Genomic DNA, 27502 nt, shown 5'->3' with positions numbered 1-27502 from the left:
TCAGTCCCAAGAGAGGACAACCCCCAAAACAAAGGGCACAAACAAAAGCCTTCCTCACACCAAGATTTGAAAGTATCTTGTCCCCTTATTGGTCCTTTGGGTCAGGTGTCAGCCAGGTTACCTGAGCTTCTTAACCCTGTACAGGGAAAAGGATTTTGGAGTCTCTGGCCAGGAGGGATTTTATAGTACTGTACACAGGAGGGCTGTTCCCTTCCCTTTATAGTTATGACAGGGGTCCTGACCCACCGTTTGAACACCGCTTTTCTAGATCATACCTCTTCATACAGCTGTCAATAACTGATAGAAGTCTGTAGTGTAGACACAGCCGTAGGCTCCTAAGCTTGTATTTAGGTGGGATCTTCAAAAAAACGTTTTGACCTGCAAGCACCAGGCCTGTTGATTTGAAACTGCAAACCCTGATGGAATATAGTCTGAAGCATTTCAGTTTTCTTGATTTGTGAAAATTCAGTACACTGGAAAGCGGTGTTCTATAGCGCACATAGCACAGGCACAGTTTTCTGTTTGAATTTGTGGTGGTCTCACAGTAATTATGTTAATGAGATCTTGGTTTTGTCTGTTTTGGCATAGATGAGCTTTAAGTGTGAAGCTTCTTCATAGAAAAATATCTGAACTTCTGGTAATTAAAGAAACAAGTATAAAACATCCACTTCAGTTTAATGCTATAAAATGGAACAAATACCCCTCTCTGTTAAGTTTTGTACAGACAAATAAGACAGTCCTTTCCATAGACAGCTTCCAGTGTAGAGGCCTGATTCTATTAGAGAGAGAGAGAGAGCTATTTCCCCTGCCTTGGCATTACAAAGGGACCTTATAGTGATTGCAAATTACGTTATGAATTGCAAGCTCTACAACTTGAGTCTTGTTACTTGTTGTATCCCTTCTCTGCTCCTCTGTGTTGCATATCGTAGCCTCCCTCCATGTTGTGCTCTATGCTTAGAAACAACTCCTAGTCCCTGTTCCTGGTATGTACAGAGATAAAAATAGTTTTGGAAATGTGGATTGTATTGAATAGTGGGATTTGGAGGACTTTATATTGTGGACATTAAAACCATACAAAGTAGTACTGATTTCTTTTGCATGGATGGACACTGAGTTTTGGAAGACTTGGTATTTACATATTTTTATTTCTTTTGATGTACAGTTATACAAGAATATACTTTTTTTTTAATTTAAGGTGCGCATAGCAGCGAAGTTCATCATTCATGCTCCTCCTGGGGAATTTAATGAGGTGTTCAACGGTGAGTATCTTTGTGCTTCCCTGTTTTGGATCTAACTTGTTAATGCATTTCAGATATCGTGTGTGTGTGTGTATATTTAATAACTTTAAATAAGCTATCGGAGATTAGGTGATCATTGTTTTGTTTTTTCACCCTTCTCTGCCATTTCATGCTGTTTATCTTCAGTCACTACTTTGCTACTGAAGTACTATGAAATACTTTCAAAGCTTGGCTTGGTGAGTTTCAAACTAATCTTAAATTCCCAGACTGTGCGTTGCCTTCTGACTGCAAAGGGAAAAACTTTTGTCTTAGTGTGAGGATGAGACCTTGTTTTGCCACTATTGCCAATTCTGCAATACTGACCACTGCTAATACTGTTTGATATGATGAAAAGGAGGAGACTTTGGTTAACTGCTCATGCTTTGATATATACCTAGGCTAGTATCAAAGGGGTAGCCATGGTAGTCTGGATCTATAAAAGCAGCGAAGAGTCCTGTGGCACCTTATAGACTAAGACGTATAGGAGCATGAGCTTTCGTGGGTGAATTCACCCACGAAAGCTCATGCTCCTATACGTCTGTTGGTCTATAAGGTGCCACGGGACTCTTTGCTGTTCATACCTAGGCTAGACACTATAGTTTTTTTTTGACCTTGCTGAAAAATGCCTTGTAGTAGTATATTGGGTGTGGTTAGTTGGAGGTGGGTGGGGGAGGGTTTAAGAGCTTGTTGGGTTTTTTAAGTGTATAAAATGCAGTGTTTAAAGTACAAATGTGTATGAATAAATGGTAAACTGACCTTGTGCTGATATTTTTTTTAAACTTAATTGATACTGCTGTTGTGGGGATAAACTGCAGGGGGAAGGCATGGAGTGGGAGGCTGTGAGATCAAAGGGAAATGTAGTGAATCAAGAGTTTTAGGGTTGGGAGAAAGGTGAAATGAGTGGGGGTGGGGAGCAGGAGGAGTGATTATTGAGCCGTATTTCTCTATTTTGGAATGAGATGGCTCTGAGGTATGAGTGCCCAAGGTATGGTGATAGGGTACAGGAGATGTTGGGGATATAGAGGAAGGCAGCAGGGGAGTACATAAGGGGACAGCCTAAGAGGGAGTGTGTGGAGGAGGATGTATTGGGAGGTGTGGGGGAGGGGGCATGGAAGAGGGCAGGAGCTGGGAGATCATGATACTGGGGGTAAGGCACAGAGGAGGATAGAAGGGAGGTATTGAAAGGACGGTTATACATGATGGTATAGGTGGGACAGTTATACATGATGTGACCAAGATTGGACGTAAAGATGGAGACACAGAAGAGTAATGCAAAGGACCAGGGGACAGGAACAAGCAGCCCCATATTGTCATTTAAAAAGTTAAACTTATTTTTTAGGTATAAAACTTGGAGTTTTCCATGTGGATAAATCTCCCATATTTTACCTTCTCCTTCCCACAAGCCTCATGAATTCGCTAATGTTTATTGAAAAACCCTGCTTTGAGCCATGGTTGAGAGGGCTCTCCTTCAGACACTATACACCAAGCAAAGTTTTTATGTACAGTGGTTAAACAAATTCCAAAATCCGTTAAATAATTAATTTTTTTAAGTACACAAAGATTCCATCTCCTATTCTAGGTATCAATTTCTGATAATCTGATCATTTTGGTCCTTGTATATATTCTTATAAATATTTGGGTGAGAGGAGAGAATATTAAGGGTTAGGTGGCATGATAGTAACATTAGTCATTCAGATGAGGAAATATTTTTACTTGTTCTTTTAAATTAAAATCTGAATTTCAGATTTGCAGGTGAGAGCATATATTAGGGTTAAAACTGAAAATAAAACCTATAGCCAGCCTTTTACATTTATATGTATTCTTTACTGAACAGTATTGTGATTAACTCTGCATATAGATATTTCACCTGAAACCATGTACAAAGTGGTGATTTAGCAGGTTAGGATTTTACTGGCATAGAAGGGTGGGTTGTCCTTGTCTAAAAATAATTCTTAATATTGCTTTAAGAATGTAAAAAGTCAGTTGCAATTCAATTTCTGATCCACCTGCGGATTTGAAATCTAGATTGAAATATATGTTCAGGTTAGCAAAGTCCTCTAGGAGATTGGAACAGGGGCAGGGAAAATACAATAGATGAAAATTAACTATGTATACAACACTAATCATCACTGTCAAAAACTGTACTAAAAGTCTATGGCTAGGCGGCTGTACGATGACCTTTAGTAATCTTTGAACACTTGTCTGTAGACAAGTGGAGCCATTACACAGTTCTTGTGGCTAATCTGGCACAGTTTCCTAGATTGTTGATCGTGCCTCTTCTATAGTATGGCTTATATCTAGGGCCCTACCAAATTCACGGTCTATTTTGGTCAATTTCACAGTCATAGGATTTTAAAAATCATAAATTTCATAATTTCAGCTATTTAAATCTGAAATTTCACTGTGTTGTAATTGTAGGGGTCCTGTCCCAAAAAAGGATTGTGGAGGAGTCTCAAGGTTATTGTAGGGGGGGTTGCGGTACTGCTACCCTTACTTCTGTGCTGCTACTGGTGGCGGCGCTGCCTTCAGAGCGGGGCAGCTGGAAAGCAGTGGCTGCTGGCTGGGAGCCCAGCTCTGAAAGAAGAGCTGCCACCGCCAGCAGTGCAGAGGTAAGGATGGCCTGGTTCGGTATTGCCAACCTTCCTTCTGTGCTGCTGCCTGCAGAGCTGGTCGCCCGGCCAACAGCTGCCACTCTCCGGCCGCTCGGCTCTAAAGGCAATGCAGAAGTAAGCGTGGCAATACCGTGACACCCCCCCCCCAAAATAACCTTGTGACCCTCCTGAAACTCTTTTGCATCAGGACCCCCAATTTGAGAAATGCTAGTCTCCCCCTGTGAAATCTGGATAGTATAGGGTAAAAGTACACAAAAGACCAGATTTCACAGGGGGAGACCAGATTTCATAGTCTGTGACGTGTTTTTCGTGACCATAAATTTGGTAGGGCCCTACTTATATCTGCTTACCTACTTGCTGGGGCAATCCATTTTAGTCATCTGTCTTGCATCCAATTACTGTGCAGTCATGATGGTGAAGTATGTATTGTTTAACAGGTTTGCAACCTACTTCCCCCCCCCCCCCATTTTCTTGGGGGAAAAAGTTACATTTGATACTATGTAAATTAATTATTTTATGGGCTAATAAAATATTAAGTATTCTAACATCTTGAAAATAGTGTTAAGATGTAAATATTTTCTTTCAGATGTTCGGTTGCTGCTTAATAACGATAATCTTCTCAGGGAAGGAGCAGCCCAGTAAGTACCACATACTACACTTGGAACCTAAACACTTTCAGTCTTTCACATTCTATTAAAGTTTTGTTAACAACAAGTGATCACAGTGATCTGATTTGTTAATTTCTGCACTTGTAACTCTGGCTGTGTGTTCATCAGAGCTAATAAACGAAATAGTTAACGTTGGTCAATAATTGGATTGGAGATGTCCAAGGAAAACTCAGGAGTTACAGTAGTGTAGACGACTGTGTAGTGCTCTGTCAATATTGAATCAGCCCTTTGAATATAGAAACCACATTGGAGCAGTTTTCTAAAGGGAGCAGTGCTCCTGGAAGTGCTGTCTCTTTGGATAAAGCATAAGTAGTCCTGTGTCTTGTGTTCACTAAAGATTCCAGAGCACTTTTTTGCAGGGGTGTTAATCTGCCTATATTTATTTGGGTAATTTACATCATGCCTATCTACAAATCCCCTTCCAGTCTCAGTTAGTGGTATTCTTAACTTTCTGTCATAAGAAGTTGTATAGTGTTGCAATGGTTGGCAAAGTTATCACTACAAAGTAAATTGTTTGGTAAGTTTGAGCCTATTTGGGACTCTTGGATGAAAGATTATGCGAAAATGTAAGTTCCCAAAGATGGTGGAATGGGTGATTTGGGGGGGGGGGGTGTATGTGTGGAATAAGTAGACTTACGTTATTTTCCCGTGCCGTGGACCACATCTAGTGAACTTATACTTATCTCCATAAATTTGGAAATTTTTACTCAAAAGGTTTCAGCTATTGCACTCTGATAATACACCTCTACCCCAATATAATTCTGTCCTTGGGAGCCAAAAAATCTTACTGCGTTATATCGAACTTGCTTTGATCCGCCGGAGTGCACAGCCCCCCCCCCCCCCCCCCAGTACTGTTTTACCACGTTATATCCGAATTCGTGTTCTATCAGATCGCGTTATATGGGGGTAGAAGTGTACCTAGCTCTATATAGCACTTTTCATCTATAGGTCTCAAAGCTCTTTAGAAAGGAGATGAGTGTGATCCCTATTTTACAGATGGGGAAACTGAAGCACATAGTGGCAAAGTGACTTGCCCAAGATCACTTAGCAGGGCAGTGGTTGAATAGAACCTAGGTCTCCTGAGTCTTGCTGCTCCTTTTGTTAGGCAACACCATATCTCTAAAGTGTTGGTTAACCCTGTCAAGATTTTTGAACGGTTAATACTCATGCCCTCTATGCTAAAAGCTTTCTGTATATGTAGCAACACTATATATTAAAAATTACTTCAAAAATAGATTCCACCTTAGAGGACAAATTCATTCTCATTTGGAATAAATAGACTTTTTGGATTCTGCACACACCTTTGTGTGTGTGTGTGTGTGCACACTTTGTATCAGTGTATATATCCTGGGTACTTCAGTGTACTAAACTAATACACTATTCTGTAAAATGTCTTTATTGTGCTATGGTATAGAAATGTATTGCAAAACAGGTGGTCTGATAAACTTGATACACATTTTTTTTCTTTTAGTGCATTTGCACAGTACAATCTGGATCAGTTTACTCCAGTGAAAATTGAAGGTTATGATGAACAGGTATGGATACAATGAAATATTAAACTCATAACAGGTTTCTTAAAGTTTAAGGAGCATGCTATGATATTAGAACTTTTGCCTTTATTTTCTTGCAAAAATATGCTTTGGCTAATATTCTAAGTTAATAACCTGTTTATAATGTAAACCATAAAGAGCTACAATATAAGCAGTGTGGGGACACATGGCCTCTAATCCTGTAAAATGCAGAGTAAAGGCACCTAAACAATCTTAACTCTGCCCTATAGTTATATCATGAACAAAAAAAACCCTGCCTATCTTTTAAAAATCAGATTAATCTAATATAGGATTTGAAATACTATTATGCACTAATTCCATGGACATTGGAAGACCTCCATTTAATGTATGAATTCTGCATTTTCTACAATGAGGGGTAGGGTGACCAGATATCCTGATTTTATAGGGAAAGTCCCGACTTTTGGGCCTTTTTCTTATATAGGCTCCTATTACCCTCCCACCCCGTCCCCATTTTTCACTTTTGCTGTCTGATCACCCTAATGAGGGGTGAACTAGATGAGAACTCAAGGTTTGCTGCTGTTTAATATCTGTTATATCCCCCCTCTCTTTGCCGCTGCTGTGCATGAACTTAGTTCACATCTTAAGTTTTAAAGCATGAGATTTGGATGAGCCTCACTTTGGCACAATTTAGTCTTTTTCCTTTATTCGATGGGGTTACACAGTACTGAATGATGTAATGTCAAGACCAAACTGTGTGTGTGTGTGTGTGTGTGTGTGTGTGTAAAAAATTTAAATAAAAGGTTACAACTTTGTAATGCAGGTATTGATAACAGAACACGGTGATTTGGGCAATGGAAAATTTTTGGATCCAAAAAACAAGATAGCTTTTAAATTTGATCACTTAAGAAAGGAGGCTACTGATCCTAGACCCCATGAAGCTGAAAATGCGATTGAGTCCTGGAGAAATTCAGTAGAGACTGCAATGAGAGCCTATGTGAAAGAACACTACCCAAGTGGTGTCTGCACAGTAAGTACTAGACAGCTATGAAATGATGGGAGATTGAAGCCTCCCTTGTCTGCTTATATTTTTGTCTGCAGGAGAATATCGGTACCTGAAATAGAAGATAATATAAACACGAAGTAAAGTCTAGTATAGACATTCCCTTAAAGTCATAGGTGGGAATGTCTTCGGTTTTAGTGTTCTCATTACCCACCACTCTGCACATCCTACAATCATGTCTTTTCTTTCTCTCTTTGTCCCCAACAACAAGCTTCTGGAGCATTGTGCAGCATCGGCTACTCACTAGCCTCTTGAGACTCAGTGGTATCTCTTGTATTGCTCCAAGGTCAAAATGTGAGAACGTAGAGTAGTCCCAAAGCCTGTTCTGCTTGTGACATTAGAGATACCTAACTGGCTAATGTTTGATAATGTTATTGATTGATTATATTTGTTTTTCTAAATCATATTAACATTATTACTTGAATTGTTGAGAACATTTTAAGCATTGTTCATGAAGACAAAGTCTCTGCCTTGAGGAGCTATTTAAAATCTAGTTGTCTGAATTTTGCATGGTGACTTATTTTTACCCTTATTTACACCTACAATTAAACTATTGATCTCAACTGGAAGAAAAGGCCACTTTGAAATCATAGCTAAGTATAATTTGGATTTTCAGTCTTGCAGGAGTTGGGGAACACAGGGAGAGAACTCTTCAGCACTAGTGAGTCTCTTTATAAAATGTAGGCAGTTCTGCAGCAACAGTTCCTTCTCTTCTTCAATTCTACATCTGTAAGGTTCCAAACATGAAGGAACTAGACTCTGAAATACCATAAATTTTAGCGAACATTGATTTGCTAGATCTTCTCTAGAGAATGTGTTATTGGTAAGAAAACACAGATAATATGGGGGTGAAGTTTCACTGTGACTAAGTGAATTCTGAGTGGAGTTAGAGATAAGGGAAAGAGACAAGCTCTGTAAGCTCCAAAGCTTCTCTCACCAACAGAAATTGGTCCAATAGAAGATTTTAGAAAGACAAGGTGGATGAGGTAATATCTTTTATTGGATCAACTTCTGTTGGTGAGAGAGACAAGCTTGCAAGCTCACCCATCTTTTGTCTCATATCCTGGGACCAACATGGCTACAACGCTGGTGCAAACAATAAGGGAAAGGCTCAGTTTGGAAGTGCAGTTGCTACAAACCTGCTGGGGGTAGGCCAAGTTACTAAGGCTGCGTTCATCTATCTGTAAGAAAAATGAAGAGGCGATAACTCCTTTTATTATAAGGTTTTATGTTTAATATTTAATGCCTCTTGTAGACTGGTGTGAACAAATCTTGTCTTTGGTGTGTTGCTTTAAGAATACATGAAGTATACTCATAGCCTTTTTTTGGGATGCTTTGGAGACACAGAATACAAAGTCTTGGATATAGCATGGCAAGATAAAGGGAGAGAAAGTACTTTGTCCCATCCTCTGCACTTAAAAGGAAAAGTGGGTAATGATGGCCTCATAAAAATACAACCTTTCTTCATTGTGGATCAGACTAGCACTTGATTCTGATATCAGTCACGCTTGGTGCTTTACTATTCCATTTCCTTGGATTTTTAGATCTTTTTTTGGGGGGGGGGGGTGTACCATTATTTGTAGAGGACAAAATACTGAAGCATAGACATACTGAAACAAATATATGCCTTGTTGTTTTACGTTTGGTGTCTAACTGCTCTGTTTCCCTCTCACCTAATAAAACAGTTAAAAATATCCAGTTAGACGAAGAATAGAAACTGTTCTTGAAGATTCTTATATGACCCCTCATAGTTACATGGTTAAAATCCCTAGTTGCTGAGACATATTTAGTTTGTTGCTAATCTGAAAGTTTTATGTACTGCAGCATCTAAATTTTAGTTTGACCAGGTCTAATGTTACTCCAAATACTGTGCCCTTAAATTTTCCTCCTTTGTGAATCATACAAGCACTCAAGGCATAGTTTAAAGCTAATTTATTGGCTGCTTTTGTTTATGCATAGAAATAATGGAAAGTGGTTATAAAAATAAAATTCTGTAGTGTAATGTCACTGAATTATAGTACAATACAAAAGCTAAGAATCTTTTTTTAAAATCTGTCTTGCACAAGGTACTTATAATTTGGTTTAGGAATTCATTCAAAACTTGGCATGACTTTACTCTTTCATTTGCAATTAAGGTGTATGGTAAAACAATTGATGGACAGCAAACCATTATTGCATGCATAGAGAGCCATCAGTTCCAAGCAAAAAATTTTTGGTAAGTTCTTAACTGATCCTGTATTTGTTATATTTCACTATATTTAAGTAACTCTCTCTATCACAATCATATCCACTCATCCTCAGTATAGGATAGTGCTCCCCTTTTGATGGGAAGAAGTTCCATATCTGTTGTATGTGACTTTGAAGCTTCTATAAGGAGCTATACAAAAAGCTTTGCTTCTAAAAGAAGCAAAATGGCAGGTTACCCATCTGTTATTTTGCAGAGTATTTGGGAAATTCCCACCCACGCTTTTGCCTTGATTTTACTTGCATTTTTTCTTCCTTGACAATTGTTTCAGCCAGTTATTTTTAGCTTTAAAACTGTCCTTTTCTCTTAGCTGTAAGATGTCAAAGAAAAGCAAATTGAGGACCAGAAAATGTACAGCTATTTTCCACTGGCAGAGGAAGAAATGTCAAAGGAGACTGTTTCACTTTCTATTTCTCCTAGCCACTCCCAGAAGCAGTCCTTTCACAGATGTAGGAGTATTCTAGGTTCACTCAGGCAACCAGTGGGGATTGGAAACCTACTATAGGATGTGGACTCATTAGTTTCCACCCATTTGCCACTCTTCCTTTAAACTATCAATACCTAAGGCCTCAGTTACCCCAGAGGTACTAATGGTTCCTTTTTGTCAGAAGGAAGATGAGCAGGATTCTTTCAGTAGTAATATTTAGCCTCTGCTTCACCCAACAGCTCCTTGGTCATGAGTCATTCACCACCAATTCCTCACAAGGCAAAGGGAAGAATAATCAGTGAACCTGATCAGTGATCAAAATACCCTCCCAGAGTCCAGCCTTATACTACCAGGCAAAACACAATTCTGTCCACCACCCCAGTCAGTTTTGTTCAGAAAAAAGTGGGAAATTGGGAGGGGAGCAAGACAAGCCATGACTTCTGGAAATCTGTATCCAAGCTTCTTGAGAGAGTTCTTGCTAGCAGTAACACAGCTTTTTTTTAGAAATAAGGAGAAATGCCTTGTTAGGGCTTTTTCTTTGAGTCCTCTTGGCCAGATCGGTCTCTATCCTAGAGCAACATGTGTTAAAAGGACAAGCTGTGGTGGCTAAGAAACTTCACCAGAAACTTTTCAAAGTCTCCAGCTCTAAACTTTCCAGGAATTTGTTACTCCAGGTAAAGGGAAATCCAGCTCCTGCCCCAACACCCTCCCCCGCCCAATAAAGGAGTTATACAGAAAGTGAAAAATCCATTAGTTTTAACTTCTCCAAAAGAGCACACCAAGTGAAAACGAGAAGAATGTTTCAGAAACTCAAGCAAAACACTTGAGATGATGCAAAATGTTATCAGTTAATATTATTTAATTTTCACAGTAGAAAAGATTTAAGAGAAACTCAGAGCAGATATTTTCCCATCAGTGTCAGAGGCTTTTTAATTCTTACGTACAACTCCCTGGAAGTTTTCCCATCAGAGTAGCACACTTGTTGCTTTAGATATAGGTGCTCAAGCCCAATGACTAAACCGTAGAGGGCCTAAAGTCTGAGAGCCAGGGAATTTCCAACCTGTCATTCTATGAAGATGAGACCCAAGGGTGGAATCTTGTATAATGTCCTCCAACAAGCAGAATTAAAAATGAGTAACTTTTCCTTATGTGGCTTTATAGTTCTTTTCTATATATAAAATACACACAATATATTGTCTCCACGTGTGTGTTCCCTCCTGTTAATTTGTTTACTCTTCGGGATGAAGTCCCATAGTGAGGATTTGTGGATGTGACTGGCAAAGAATGGAAAATGCTAGCATTTTAACTCATTTTCTCTGAATAGTCACATGCACTAGGCCTTTACCCACCAGATTTTGGCAAACAGTAAACTTTTGTGTAAGTTGGAATCTGTTGGCTACATTAACTCTTTCTCCTTTTTGCTCTGTAAAAGTTTATCTGGTTAATAACTAAAATCAAATCACTCACAATTGTGTGAAGACTGTTTTGCAACACTGGAAGTGAACTTCTGGATAGCTTCAGAAGGAGTAGAGTCTGAGTTGCATGCAGTGGTCTGGTATTATTGTTAAGAAAGAGAGTGCTCCATAGTTAGTGGATGTAATTGTTAGAGAACACTATTTCTCTATCTCTTGTGCTATGCCCTCTTTGGTAATACGATATCCATGCACATCTTTCCATTCCCATCTACAAAGAGAGGTCATACATCATTAGTTCAGGAAGCCAACATTGGATATGCATAATTATTTCATTATGCATCTGTATCAGCCAGTGAGATGATTTGGTGTTATCCAATATAATGCCTTGCAGTCTGTTCATTTAACCAGCAGAGCTGATAAAATGTAAAATGCCAATGCTTTTGATGTTCTGACTTACGCTGACTAGCTTATAAATGTGAATTAATTCAATATTAATGTATCTTTGGTTAGATACATGTTATTGATTTTAGTTCAAAAATACAAGTAACTTTTAGATTTCAAATGGCTGAGTTTTTCTCTTAAAAGGAGAAATGGTTACACAATACAAACAGAATTGACAAGGCTCGCTAAGCTGCCCAGAACTCAGGCTACTGAGATGCTGGGAGCCTGGAAGCCCTGATAGCTATATGGTTTGCGTTGGGGCTTCAACGGCTGCTGTGCTTCCTGCTGTAGATTAGGGAAACTAGAGGTTCTCAGAGCCTGACTTACCAGGCTCTCCCAGCCGGATAGCAGCCAAGCTGGCAGAAAAACAGGCAGAACTGCCTAGTCGAAGAGCCGATGAAATTGACATATTCTTGTGAAATGCATTATTATTTTTATCAATGGAAATTTTCCAATTGAAAGTTCTGTTGGAAAACAGCTGACAGCTAGTAAATAAAATAGATAAATTAGTAAAGAGACTGCATAAAATAAAATCATTTTAAAAAGCAGTTGAAAGCCTTTTGGTATGTGTGCAACAAGCTTCTGGAAATCCTTGCGTCAGCAATGATTACACACTAATGGTTATGACTTAAATTATGATAAGAACTTTACAGACCATTGAAATGACTTATTTTTTCACTAAAATGTAGGCTCTGCTGACGTGAAACATTGCAATTATTTAATGACCTGCAGAATGCTAGTTACCATCCTGTAACTGTTCAGGAAGTGAAGAATAGGTTCTTCACACTGAAACAAGAAGAATCTTAGGTATGCAGAATGTAGTAACACAAGTTAGAGTTTAGTTAGGGTATTGTGGCTAACCTCTGTTTATAAAGGATTTTTTGGCACTTGTAGCTGCAAGATGTCAGGACCTCAGTGTTATGGCACTTGTAGCATTACAGTGCCATCTAGCAGTCTAGTTGGGAAACTAGTGACTCAAGGAACACTGAACCAACAGCTTCTGCAGAACCTTACACTCTCCACCCCACCCAAAGATAGCTAAGTACTTATCAAACCCTACCTTGCTTGGACTTTGAGTTCTGAAATTATAGCCTAAGGTGTTATGGATTTGGGCATTAACTTGTCACCTGAAATATATTCAGTGGAGCATTTCTACATCAATCTGTATTAATTATTTGGTAATCTTAAACTGCTTTTTTGTCTCAGTATTGTTACTTTCTGAAAGGGAATAAAATCTGTAGCTAATCTTCTTGTGGAAAATGAGTTTATGCTGTACCCAAACTGTTTCTTTCTTAAATACATACATGGAGTAGAAATTGAGAGAGCCCAGAAGCTGTCCTAATATAGCTTTTTTTTTTTTCCTGACAGAATGATCCACTGACTTTTTCAGAAGTGTATGCCTTGCAGGGAGGCAAAGTTTGAAATGTAGCCTACCTGTATTTCAGACATCTGGAAAGATACAATCTCCCCTTGAGTGGTTTGGGGAAACTATTACATTCCTTTCTAATGGAAGGAATGCCCACAGTTCTGGAGCTTTATATTTCTGTCAGAGCAGTCCAAAGCCTTAGCTACAGTTAATATTGTAATGATTCATGGGTATTTTGGTATTTTTAAATAAAAATGCAAAGACTCTAAAGCTAGCGGGCTGCAAAAAAGGGACTGTTGCTGGAAATCATCCAGTGAGTCTTCCTTTGCTCTAAACAGTACTCAGCTACACATGCCCAATTGGCAAGTAGTTAATAATGAGGAACATTTTTAGAGACAAAGAAAAAGTTCGTTAGAATGTCTGCATGAATAAATAATCTTGCTCCGTGTCCAAAAGCAGCAATAAGTATTCCCACAGAGTCCAGTTTGGCACTAGTAGTGCAAAACTAAGTGTTTGAAATTCAGCATTTTATTCAAATTATTTTCCCTGCCTTATTTATATCTGCTGTTTTTATTTTTAAGGAATGGCCGTTGGAGGTCAGAATGGAAGTTTGCAATCACCCCTTCAACCACTCAGGTGGCTGGCATCTTGAAAATTCAGGTAGGCTTATCATAAATTGTATACTTCAGTGTTTAGTAGGTATCTAGTTTTTTTCAACTAGGGGAATCTCATGGCGATATAGCAACAATAATAATTGTGGTGCAAGAAAAAATGGAACAGATACACATTTCATTAATCATTCTGCAGTATTTTAAAATAAACTGGCATTAATTCTGTCTATAAATATTCATTCATGCATTCATATATTATATTGTAAAAATGGAGGGCTTTCCTATTTTGTGTGTTGTAGAGCACAGGGTTGGTTGTTTTTTTGTGTTCGGTGTTTTCTTTCTTTCTTTTTTTTCCCCCCCTCTCTTGCCTCCTGTATCAAAAGGATTGATGTCTGGTCAAAGAAGGCTGGATGCAGCTTTAGGCTATTTTCTCTTGAGGGCATAGGATGAGAGGAATATGCTCCTTGTTCCAGGAGTTGTATGCTGCTTCTACAATGCAAATGGGAACACTTTCTAAAAAAGGATTAAGAATCAGTGTTTACATTGTCAAAAAAGTCAAACGTTTCCTTGAATATCCTACCAGACTCATTACAAAAGCAGCCAAATTAATGAATACACATATACATTAGAAATCACTAACGTACCTCCTCACCAGTCCCTATGGGAACGCAGAAAGTCAGCTTTTCCCAAAAGAGCGATTGTTGGAGCCTCTACTTGAGGAATCTACTTGACGCTAATATAGTTGCCTGTGTTTTATGATTTGCTGTGCATCATGGGCAGAGTCTGTCTCTCTTTCAAGAAATGTTTCTTCAACTGTATCAAATTCTCATTTTCTGATAATGAATGGCACCTTTTTCCATCTCTTTAGAGGGGTAACTTCTCTGTAAATTCAACTGAATGAATGGTGTCAGTTCTGTTTACTAGTTGTGGCAAAAATATGTCCTCTTACCCATAAAAAAAATTATTCTGTTTCATTTTGGAAATAGCATTTATATTTATACAGTGCCATTGATGTACCTCTGTGAAAGTTATTAAAAAGGTAATCATGGATGGGCATATCCCAGAGCTTATTAGGCACAATTTACTGTTCAGTTGCCCCTTTTTTAATCAATGATCTCTAGGGCCACAAAAACGTAAAAAACCCTAATTTTCTGTGTGTGAAGGCTCAGTTCCAAGACCTTTCTCTCCGTTTCAGTTGTAAGTGCACGTACATCATAATTTCCTTTTGATTCTGGCAGTAAAGGCCAAAATCCTCTTATCTTTTGTATTTTCCAAAGATTCCAGTTTAAATTTTAAAGATATCCATTACTCTTCAATACCACGTCATTTGTTGTGAATAAACTTACATTTAAGTGCTGAAGGTGTACCTCTTTAATTTCCCATAGGTGTTTAAATCCCCCACACGGAAACCAGGGATCAGCATTATAATCCTGCATTTTCAATATCTTCAAATTGCTCCAGTTTTTAACTCATTGACTTTATCAAGATTAGTTTTAATACCTTTAAAGAATCTAAGACTAAGACTGGTAGGACTAAATTGAGGGCAGAGGGAGGGAGTACATTAAACCTTTTTGGGGAGAGACCAAGAGTTTCCAAACTTATTCTGCTGTGTCTACTAGTTAGGTTACTAACATTATTGTGCCGAAGGGAATTCTTTTTAGAAAGATCACCTGGGCTTGCTTAATACAAGATGTCACGCTGCCTCCAGCAAACAGTCTGGATGAGCAAGGAGGACAGCAACACACTGCAGCCTGAAGCTTTGCCAAAACTCTCCTTGAACAAAGTCAATCCTCTTACTTGTGTAGCTTCCAATAAGTCTCCTAAAGAACAACACCTTTTTGCTATCGCAAGTAGCTTGAATAAAATGAACTATTAATTGCAAAGAAATTCCTGGACACGAAAAGTGCTACTCTGAGCACATACATGCTGAGCACTTGAAGTATAACTCTGCATTTCAGTGGAAATGCACCACCAACAGATCCCTCTCTTCCCCCAGAAAAGTGTGTTTACATATTGACTAATGTTGGCATTTTACCACCATGCTGATTCAGTAGCTGTAATACTGATAACATTTATTGTTTTACTTCTGCATAGGTTCACTATTATGAAGATGGTAATGTTCAGCTAGTGAGCCATAAAGACATACAAGATTCATTAACAGTGTCTGTAAGTTATCTTTTTACAAGATCTCATTATATGTTGAAGTAACACATATTTGGTGTAGGTTTTGGATGTATTATTTAATATAACACTTAAGATTTTTGATGCTCAGCATGAGTTCTGCATTTGTATTCTACACTGCTGTGTTTTTTCTTGTATTCTACACAACAATGCCGGTTAGACATTCTGACATAAGATCCTTTCACCATTTAGAAATAGGTGAATAAAATTGTTCATGCAAGTAGATTGCATGTACATTTAGGTATAGATATCTGCTGTCTTCTCTGAAGTCCTCCAGAATACTGTAATCTGAATTTGCTGCATGACTTTTTTTTGCTTGTGACTTTTAAAGAAACAAGACAGATTAATTTTAGTTGTGAGATTATAGTTAGCTTGAACTGTCTGCGCTTATTTATTATTATTTATCTGCACTTACTCTAACTCTTCTTAAACTGTTATTTGTAGGTGGCTGTGTGGCTTATGGAATTAGATTTTGAATGTGCAATGAGTTTTGACCGAAGTAGTACCCGCTGAACACTCTCTCCTTCCCCTCCCAATTATTGGCACACAATTGGCAGCATTTGCTTACGAGAAGATGAGGGCTCTAAAAAGAGCAGTGTTAGCCTATACCAGTTCAAGCTAACACTAGTTATGGAGTTCTCCCCTATTTGTAACAAGTGATGTCAGACCTTTGCTCTCATGGACATTTAAATCCATTTCAGGGGTGGAGACAAAACTTCACATATTCTGCAGTTCAGAGGCACCACGCTTGCTGGATACAGGACTTATTTCTTCTTAGCTGTCCCTTTTTGATAGAGGTTATTATGGTGCGTTAGGGAGGAGATGCCTAAAAACCCTGCGTGTGGAAACAATAGTTGCATCCTAACGCTTGTTCACTGTAGGGACTGGTGCTGTCTGAGTGCAGCATGAACTAATAATTGCTCTTAATAAAATACCATGACTGGTAGAAGGCACGAGGAAGTGAATAAACATTTATATTTTCTGCTTGGAGTGTCCATTAATAAACTTGTCAATGAATTTAAATTAGCAGAAGGGAATGGAAAAAGTACAATTTAAAAGCATCTCAGATGATCATGACATGCTGATGAAGAACTGGGCTCTGAGTGCCAAACTGGATTTAATGAAGAATGTTGTGAATTAAAATAAATGTATATTAAAAAAAATAATAATAATAAAGCAAGGCTCATTGGCTTTCCAATCACAGTAACAGCATTCAGAGTGGGGATGGGTGGTGCTAAATGATAAAATTTCAGAAGTTGTAGGCAAGTAATTACTTCTGAGTCATAAGTAAAGGGACCAAAATCCTTGCTCATGCTCTTTTCAGCTGACAGTCCCTTCAGTGGAGACTATGGGGACAGTTGCAACAGTGGGTCCTGTCCTGCCTTATCAGTCAGGTACTGAAGGACCAGTCAGGACCAAGATTTGGTGCTAAGCACTTCCTCAGACAGCCTTCCTTAGCAGGGAGAAGGGCAACAAGTGTCTCCTGTTTAGGTGCCATATTTAGACTTCAGGCATACAAGGCATAGCAGACAACACAGGCAGAGATTGCTGTCCTCCTGGAGAGAGCAGGAAAAGTGCCTTAGCTGTCGGACCCCCTCCTCTTCTCCACCATGTCTCTGAGCAGCAGCTTCCGAGCAGCAACAGCAGACCTGAAATGAATAATTTCAGAGCTCCCTTGCTAAAGACAGATATGAATAAGTATGCCAGGTCAGTAGGGGATTCCTTCGGTGTCTCTCAGCCCTCCCAACACACGGGCTTTTTTTTCTGGAAGCTGAGCAGAAGCTGTTAATCCAGGAAATATTGCCTAACTCAGTAGAGCATATGAGCATCTCTTCCTTGCCTCTTTGCAGGATTCAGGCCTCTTCTTTTTTCCCCTAAGTGGGCACCATCTCCACTGGTCTCCCCTTCCTCCTCTTCCGTAATTTCCAAAAACCTTTTTACAGCCCTACTGCTGAAGACAACTCCTCCCATCTCTCTGTGGAAGCAGCTCCTCTTGCAGATTTGGAGACTGTCACCTTCTAGGCATATCCCTCAAGAAGTTAGCTTAATTTATCTCCCATAAAATCAAATTCTGACTGCAGACTCCCGGGTAGAAGAAAAGGAGAGATGACTATCCATTCTTTTAGGATGGGACTCTTGGCCAAGGCTCTCTGCCAGTCTATTTAAAAATGTTGGAATTAGGATGTGCTGCTCCAGATGCACCCTTCTGTCCAAGTCTCCTAAAAATTTCCAAGCTAGACCCCCAAGTTCCAGTATTCCTTATGGCCCAACTCAGCAGTAGCCTCTTGCTTGAAACCCTCTTGGATCTCTGATCAATTGTTTATATTCTTAAGGTTGCCCTGTGAAAAGATTAAACATTTTAACACCATTGTTTTACAATATTTTTAGAGACTTATTTTTCACTTCTATTGAATAATCATAGAATGTTATAGTACGCATCTCTCCTGGTCTCTCTGGTCTTTCAGTTTGACAAATCTAATAATTTTGACAAAAATAACCGGAGAAGGACTCAATGGGATCTGCTTGTTTTGATATGTACTATTCTTAGCTGGTATAAATGGCTCTACATTCACTTGCCCACCGGTATTTAATAGCCTTGGCTTCCATAAATGGTTCTATAGTGACTTGCCCACAAGTAAGTAGACAGTGATACTGCTGCAAATTTTCTTAAGATTCACTAGCTTTTCCTCTTTGCAGTAATGAACTTAGTTTATACTTAAGGACTATATTTAGATAAATGCAGCACCAAGGCATAGTTCAGGCATTCAAAATATAGTACCATATGCTTGGGGTTTGGTTCTGCTTTGAGCAGGGGGTTGGACTAGAAGACTTCCTGAGGTCCCTTCCAACCCTAATGTTCTATGATTCTATTAATTTGATAATTGTTAATAAAATTTAGGGGGGAGGGATAGCTCAGAGGTTTGAGCATTGGCCTGCTAAACCCAGGGTTGTGAGCTCAATCCTTGAGGGGGCCACCTAGGGATCTGGGGCAAAATCAGTACTTGGTCTTGCTAGTGAAGGCAGGGGGCTGGACTCAATGACCTTTCAGGGTCCCTTCCAGTTCTATGAGATAGATATTTCTCCATATGTTATTACCAAAGAAAAAATGGAGCTACTCCGGTGTTAGGAAGCACAAAGTTTTTCAAATTGAGTCTTGAACTAAATAGCACTTATTATGAGAGCCCAATTAATCTATTATAGACTTTCTGGCTAATGGAGGCTACTTTAAGCATCTTATAATTGCAGGAGAAGTATAATTCATTGACAGCCTTTTTAGGGTTGTAACGTTGTAGAGTTACTTAATTTGAAAACAAATTCTTTCTTTCCTAGAACGAAGCCCAAACAGCAAAGGAATTTATAAAAATTGTAGAGGCTGCAGAAAATGAGTATCAGGTATGACTTCTGAAATATCCAAAATATATTACTCGTATGTAAAACAATGCTTAATTTCGCCTAATATTCTGTACGCTTAGACTGAGCCCCAAAACTCATGTAATATTACTGAAATAGGAAAACTGGCTTTTGTAAGTGAATGCAGTTTTGGTATGTCATTTCAATTTTAAGGATTATTGCTATAATACCATTCATTTTATAACTTTAAGAAAGAGTCAAGACAGTTTAATTGTGCTGATAACTTTTAGTTCTGCACTCTAGCTGTCTCTGTCACCCTCATTTCCCACCCCAGTCCTTCTGGTTGTTCCACCTACTTTTTGCGTCTTAAATTAGACTGTGAACTTTTTGAGGGCAGATTTTATGTCAGTACAGTACAGCATGATAGGACCCCAATTTTCACTAGGGTTTCTAGGCACAAGTATAATGCACATTATTTCATTCCAGGAGTGCACAACCTCTTATGAAAGGCCAGTCCATAGTTAAATACTCTGACTGGATGGACACATCTTGATATGTAGATAATAATTCACCAGAGCAAAAAGTTCACATTTCGGTGGAAATTTCCATCCAAGCGAATCAAGACCTCACTTTATTTCGGGGGTTTTCTAGCAGCTTTGGTAGATGTATGAATAAGACAGGTATTTCAAATGGATGAGGTTTATATAGTTTGCAAAATATAACTGTTCTAGAGTCACCTGTGGAAATTTGAGTTCCATGTTCATTAAACTTTTGATATAAGGGATCACTTTCAGGCATGAAATTATCCCACGTATGTTAATTTGCTAAAAAGCACTGTACACTTCAAATTCATATGACTAAAAGTGTTACTTGTTGTAGAGCTTGCACACATTTAGGCTGGGAAGGATTGGATTTTTATCATTAAGCATTGATTTCACAAACTAACAAATATTTCTATTAAGCAACATTTACTGCTAGGCAAAAGAAGAATAATGCTGCTTGAGAATTTGAGTTTGATTTAAAGATATTTACTTTGTATATTTTTGACGTGATGTATGCAATTTGTTTTTAACAGTTATAAAGCTTTAATTTTTTGAATCTCAACATCTGTCAATTTCCTGCAACTGCAAATTTAAATCAACTTTAAAAAAATGCTTTAAAATATACATTGATATTATCAGTTTAAATTTTTTTAATTCTGCCAACCCTAAATGTACTGCATGTGCAAAATGATCACCCTCATAGGAAAAAATAGTGAAAGGTTATGGTCTATGGTAATACTGTTAGCTCTCAAAACCTATATTTAACTTTCTAAACCAAGACCGAGTTTTTGGGCTCCCATTTGACAGCTTACTGTAAACAAGTGTGATCTTAATTTTTTTAGACTGCATAATTTAGTAAGACAAGAGGCAACAGGTTACACATTATCCTGTGATTATTTGAATTATCTGTATATGTATGCCACTGTTTCAGTTCTTTTCTTTTTTCCAGTGTAGTTTGTTTTGAATAATTCTAATTCTTTGCTCTGTTTAACAGACTGCTATCAGTGAGAATTATCAAACTATGTCAGACACTACTTTCAAGGCCTTACGTCGACAATTGCCAGTTACCCGCACTAAGATTGACTGGAACAAGATCCTTAGCTACAAGATTGGAAAAGAGATGCAGAATGCTTAAGACAAACAATGCATGACTGGATAATTTTAGTGTTCTTGTATACAAATAAAAATTATTACAAAAGTATTTGGAACTGTTGTCACCCAGTCAGCATGGGCTTTTGCCATTGAAAAATCACTGTAAGTAGATTGGTTAGAGCACAAAGCTTAACTAATGAACCTTTTTTTTTTTCCAGTTTGTTTCCTTTTTCTCAGAGGGTCGCAAAATCAATATAGCTGAAAACTTTCCTCTAGAGTTTCTGTTGTACCTTTACATTTTTTATAATGAAAAGATCATGCCTTTAGATTTCAATTTAAAATTAAGAACGGTTTGAAAAATATTTTTGCATACAGTAACTGTCTTGCTTTCATATGAAGTGAGCAACTTCTGAAATTTGCTGGATTCCTTGAAGAGTTCAGTAGTGTACATTTCTAATTCAAGGCTCATGATGGATTTAGCCATATAAGCTGCTGTAGAAATCATCTAGCCCTCCATTGGATGTAAGACTGGGGAAAGCATTTTCTATTTTAAGTATGTTAAAACCTTTCAAAATACTTATTCAGCTGGCTCAATGTTAACTAAACTTTTTAAAACAAGGTCAAGATCTTATGCTGTTTTAAGATTTTGAAATTAAATAAAGTACTTATTTCAGAAATGCATTTAATGCTTTATTCCTGACAGTTACTTAAATGAGTTCAGATTCCATCTGCCAGAGTTATTTTTTATCATACAGCCACAAATGTAATATAACAAGGCATATTGTAATATATAAACCTGTACTCATTACCATGTCTCAGTTTATTTTTTTTCTTGGATTGAAATGTACTAAAATTCAATGTGACATTAAAATGCAGATTTTCTATTTATTTGAGTAGCAAATCAATTACTGATTGGTCCTGGTGTGTGGTGTTTTTAAAAATATGGATACTGCTTAAAACTGATATTTTCACTTTGAAACGTGTGGTCGCTTACAGGTTGCAGTTAGAAACATATAAGGTTTGCTGTAATAGCACATTTCTCCATCTCCCCATTTGTAAAATGCATGATCATAATATTACTCTCTACTAAGGAGTGCTTGAAGTTCTTAGCTTATAGTAGTTTACTGTTGGCTGTAGGGAATAGAAGAGATTAAGGGGTCTGTGAAGACCAAAATGAATCTCAATCTGCTAGAGGGGAATTCTTTCCTTTGTGCTGCAATTTTCTTGGGATTGAAATGGTTTTTTAGGTTAATAAAAGAAACCCTGCAAAGAACAATGTATGCAGTCAAACATTTCAACAGTTTGAAAATATATAGGGTTTCATTTTAAAAACCTGCATAAAAATAATCTTGCTTTTTAAAAAGGTGGTGCTGTGTCAAGAATTATGTTGAAAATCTAACTTGTTAACCACTAATTAAGTTAGAAATAATTGGATTTTTATAGCTGTTAAGCTTTACTTAAATTGTAGGAATTCTTGTAGAGAATAAGTATGGTGTGAATTAAGGCACAACTGGAAGATGCTCAGATACGACGATGATGAGCACAGTATCAAAACCTGAACAGAATTCTCACTTGTTTACAGCATGACCCAATCACTTGCGTTTAAGTTGTAGTTCATGGCATAGTAAGAGAAGGATGATGAACATAGGCTTATGCAAACTTTGTTTATATTTTATACTGTACAAATACAATAGCATTTTACTAATTACAGTAAGGATTAAGATGGCACACCTTATATGTCTTTCTATGGAAGGGTATATAACTGTTAGTAACTTCACGAATTCAAGCTCTGCAACTCTACAGGATTGAGACTGTATAAGAGCTGATTTTCCTCAGCTGCATACTCTTTCAAAACTTTATTAATTACCGAATATTTTTGGTAAAAAAGTGATGCATCAAAGAGCGGGGGTTGGCTTATAAACGGGTCCACACCAAAATTTGATGATTTAAACTCTGTGGAATCACTGAATTGACTATCTAATACATTATTTTGTTTACCTGGAGCGTCTGCAGTCATGGAGCCCCTCAGCTCCCTATGGCCGCAGTTCGCCGTTCCCAGCCAATGGCACTTCCCACAGCTCCCATTGGCTGGGAATGGTGAACCGCGGTCAAAGGGAGCTGAGGGGCTCCAGGCCTGCAGACACTCCAGGTAAACAAAATGTCCCGACCCGCCAGCAGCTTACCCTGATAGGCCAGGAGCCAAAGTTTGCCAACCCCTGAAATATAGGATCAGCTTATGAAAGGGTCATACCATTTTTGCTATTTTTACCTAACCATCTTGGGGGGTAGGCTTATAAACGAACTGACTAATGAATGAGTATATACGGTAGTCACTGCTTTTAGTGTTCTGCCTAGCTGAATACTATATTGAAAATATATTGCAAACTAGCTATATTGTTCAATAAACACTGGCAGGATAACAGCTTATAGCAGCTGCAACTGAACAATGATTTATTGTATAACAAATCTGCAATCCTTTTTTAAGATATATATATATATATATATATACACACACAAATTTTACAGCAATTTTTTTTTTCCTGACATACTTTCTGATTAGATAGAAGAACCAGCCAAGGGGAGAATGGGGAGGTGACTGGATGGTTCAGGAGAATTGTTAGGCTCCAGACCGTTGTCTTTTTTTCATTTCTAGGTCATTGGTTTGTGTGGGCTAGGTCAGTGGTTTTCAAACTGCAGGTCGAGACCTAGTACTGGATTGTGGAACGTAAAGCACTGGGTCACGGCGGCTCTGGTCAGCACTGCTGACCAGGCTGTTAAAAGTCCCAGTCTTTCAGCCATCTGTCTCTGCCTCCTTTCTCCCACAGCCTCATTTGCCTTTGGGGATGCACCGAACGTGTGTGGAGATGCCAAATTCTGACTTGCCAAGAGCTCTTTCTGACCAAAGGCCAATCTTGCTTTCATTATTTCTTTATCAATACTAAGCGTGCACATCCCCATTGGCTCCATACAGCTCCTGGGTTTTATGGAGGGAACAGGATTTCTTCATAAAATACTTTCACAGAATACATGGCTCAACATGATTGACAGGAAATATGTCAATACTGCTGGCTAATATTTTGATGGGAGGCTTTCAAGAAAACTTCAGTGTGCTTTAGTAAGTAATGTTGGGGGGTTCATTGGTTGGCAGACCACCTACAGTTGACCTGAGAAATGAGTGCCCCAGGTGAAATTCCCTCTTGGTTCTAAACAAACAAACAAAAAGGATGAAAATATTATAATGTATATTTCAAGCCTGAAAGGTAAAGAAAAAAGCAAAACAAGTATAAAGCTTTTTTCTGATTTAAGGATAACCTTACACTGCCAGAAAATATTTTACTCCTTTTTGAACTTTTATTGGTCATTCTAATAACTCCTTTAAGTTGTGTTTGAATTGATTATTTTACTAATATAGGAGCTGGACCAAATTCCATTTTCCTGTCTTTTTCATGGCATTGCTTTTCAATAAAGATTTAAAGCATAAGGCTTTCTTCCCCCTGCACCTTTGCTAACTTTCAAAGTGTATTTGTGTTCTTGCTCACCTCCTTTGGCAAGGTCTTTAGTGACCTGGGAAGCCTTCAGTAGGTGTTTTGGTGGAGATTGGTCTGCTGTTCACTTTCTCCATCTGCCTCCAATTTAAACATGTCTTCAGTAAGTTAGGGATCCTGCTCCCTCTAATCGGACAGTCTGTCTCAGTTACCAGTCGCAATGCTGGGGATAAGATTGGCAACACTGCACTCTCCATTTGCCGAGTTCTTTGTCAGATCAATATCATTACTCTCCCTTGCTTGAGAAGTAAGGAATGAACACAATTCTCCCTTGTTATGGTCTTCTCTGAAATGTGGCACTCCAGGTGTGTAAAAGCACCCCTTGAATGAATACTGGCATATTTTATAATACTATCCTCCTTTTCTAAAGCTTGAGATTGGGCCTGCAGTGCCATGAATATGAGTTTAAGATTCTGGGTGACAGAAAAATTCCAGACTGAACACTCAGTTTAGAAATCTGTACTAGGGCTGTCAAGAGATTAAAAAAATTAATTGCGTGATTAATCGCACTGTTAAACAATAATTGAATGCCATTTATTTAATTATTGTTTTCTACATTTTCAAATGTACTGATTTCAGTTAACAGAATACAAAGTGCACAGTGCTCACTTTATTTTTGATTACAAGTATTTGCACTGTAAAAAAAAATAGTATTTTTCAATTCACTTAGATTGCATTACAGTACTTGTATTATCATGAAAGTTGAACTTACAAATGTAGAATTATGTACAAAAAATAACTGCATTCAAAAACAAAATGTAAAACTTCAGAGCCTACAAGTCCACTCAGTCCTACTTCTTGTTCAGCCAATTGCTCAGACAAACAAGTTTGTTTACATTTGCAGGAGATAATGCTGCCTACTTCTCATTTACAATATCACCTGAAAGTGAGAACAGGCGTTCGCATGGCACTGGTGTAGCCTGCATCGCAAGATATTTACGTGCCAGATGTGCTGAAGATTTGTATGTACCTTCATGCTTCAACCACCATTCCAGGGGACATGCGTCCATGGTGATGATGGGTTCTGCTCGATAACCATCCAAAGCGCAGCGGACTGACACATGTTCATTTTCATTATCTGAGTCAGATGCCACCAGCAGAAGGTTGATATTCTTTTTTGGTGGTTCGGGTTCTGTAGTTTCCTCATTGTAATGTTGCTCTTTTAAGACTTTTGAAAGCATGCTCCACACCTCATCCCTCTCAGATTTTAGAAGGCACTTCAGGTTCTTTGCATTTTGTCAAATTTGCAGTGAAAGTGTTCTTAAAATTAACGTGTGCTGAGTAATCATCCGAGATTGCTATAACATGAAATATATGGCAGAATGCAGGTAAAACAGAGCAGAGGACATACAATTCTCCCCCCAAGGAGTTCAGTCACAAATTTAATTAACACATTATTTTTTTAGCATGGAAGCATGTCTTCTGGAATGGTGGCCGAAGCATGCTAAACATTCGTATGCCCCTTCATATCTGGCACATAAATACCTTGCAATGCCAGCTACAAAAGTGCCATTCAAATGCCTGTTCTCACTTTCTGGTGACATTGTAAATAAGAAGTAGGCAACATTATCTCCTGCAAATGTAAACAAACTTGTTTGTCTTAGTGATTGGCTGAACAAGAAGTAGGACTGGGTGCACGTGTAGGCTCTAAAGTTTTACATTGTTTTGTTTTTGAGTGCAGTTATGTAACAAAAATCTACATTTGTAAATTGCACTTTCATGACACAGAAATTGCACTACAGTACTTGAACGAGGGGAATTGAAAAATACTATTTCTTTTGTTTTTTACAGTGCAAATATTTGTAATAATATATACTTTGATTTAAATTACAACACAATACAATATATATGAAAATGTAGAAAAACATCCAAAATATGTAATAAATTTCAATTGGCATTCTATTGTTTAATAGTGTGATTAAAACTGTGAATAATTTTTGTAATAGTGATTAATTTTTGAGTTAATTGTGTGAGTTAACTGCGATTAATCAACAGCTCTAATCTGTACATTTAAACACTTGTTCAACTTACCTTGTTTTAGCTCTGCAAAAATACAGTAAAAACTCAGCACTAAGTTTAATCTTCAGTCTATATCAGCATATTTTAAATTCCCTGGGTAATGGCTAAGATGCACATGTTCTACTTCAACACAGACTTTTGTGTCTTTGATATCAGACATTTGATTGATATGAGCTGAAAACTGCTGGTTACGTTACTCCACTAACTTTCCTCAAATGCTTGTGTGACGGGTTTGGTTACAGAGACCACATTGGGACTGTCATCTGACAAGCTGAAACTACCTCTAAGCCCATTTTCCCTGTCAGCTTGGGACTCCAACATCCTGTCTTGTTGAGCCAGACATGAAAGCCTGCTGCAACAGGCTTTAACTAAAAACCATTCAGCAGGTACTCTTGTCTCCAGCACACAGCTCCCAATGGGATCCAAACTCCAAATCAATCTGTTTTACTCTGTATAAAGCTTATACGGGGTAAACTCATAAATTGTCCGCCCTCTATAACACTGACAGAGATGTGTATAGCTATTTGTCCCCCTAGGTATTAATCACTTACTCTGGATTCAATAATAAAAGTGATTTTATTAAGAATAAAAAGTAGGATTTAAGTGGTTCCAAGTAATAGACAGAACAAAGTAAGTTACCAAGCAAAATAAAACAAAACATGCACATCTAAGCCTAATACATTTAAGAAATTGAATACACGTAAATCTCACCCTCAGAGATGTTCCAATAAGCTTCTTTCACAGATAGACTCCTTTCTAGGCTGGGCCCAATCCTTTCCCCAGTACAGTGCTTGTTTCAGCTCAGGTGGTAGCTAGGGGATTTCTCATGACTGCCGCCTTTGTTCTGTTCCGCCGCCTTTTATAGCTTTGGCCCAAGGAAGGAATCTCTTGTCTCTTTGGGTAGGTCTACGTTTACTTCCTGGTTCGGCGGCAGGCAATCAATCTTCTGGGATCGATCCCGGAAGTGCTCGCCGTCGATGCTGGTACTCCAGCTCGGCGAGAGGAGTACGCGGCATCGATGGGGGAGCCTCCGTGGCGCGTCTGGACCCGCGGTAAGTTCGGACTAAGGTACTTCGAATTCAGCTACATTATTAACGTAGCTGAATTTGCGTACCTTAGTCCAAAGTGGGGGGTTAGCG

General features: G+C 38.3%; 1 protein-coding gene across 1 annotated transcript in view; it reads left to right on the top strand.

The window, feature by feature from the left end:
- Positions 1-21687, top strand: part of CAPZA2 (capping actin protein of muscle Z-line subunit alpha 2) — a 42024-nt gene extending 20337 nt beyond the window's left edge. Inside the window, exons 2-10 of the mRNA XM_054023646.1 lie at positions 1196-1259; positions 4476-4527; positions 6029-6092; positions 6889-7095; positions 9264-9343; positions 13604-13682; positions 15728-15799; positions 19145-19207; positions 20702-21687. Of these exons, the coding sequence (XP_053879621.1) occupies positions 1196-1259; positions 4476-4527; positions 6029-6092; positions 6889-7095; positions 9264-9343; positions 13604-13682; positions 15728-15799; positions 19145-19207; positions 20702-20842 (822 nt within the window). The 3' untranslated portion in view covers positions 20843-21687. The remainder of the gene's footprint in view (positions 1-1195; positions 1260-4475; positions 4528-6028; positions 6093-6888; positions 7096-9263; positions 9344-13603; positions 13683-15727; positions 15800-19144; positions 19208-20701) is intronic.
- The last annotated feature ends 5815 nt before the right edge of the window (positions 21688-27502 follow it).

The sequence above is a fragment of the Malaclemys terrapin genome, chromosome 1, assembly GCF_027887155.1.
Source record: "Malaclemys terrapin pileata isolate rMalTer1 chromosome 1, rMalTer1.hap1, whole genome shotgun sequence".
NCBI classification, from domain to species: domain Eukaryota; kingdom Metazoa; phylum Chordata; order Testudines; family Emydidae; genus Malaclemys; species Malaclemys terrapin.
Note: the sequence above shows the minus strand (reverse complement) of the source record. Positions and strands in the feature narration are given on the sequence as shown.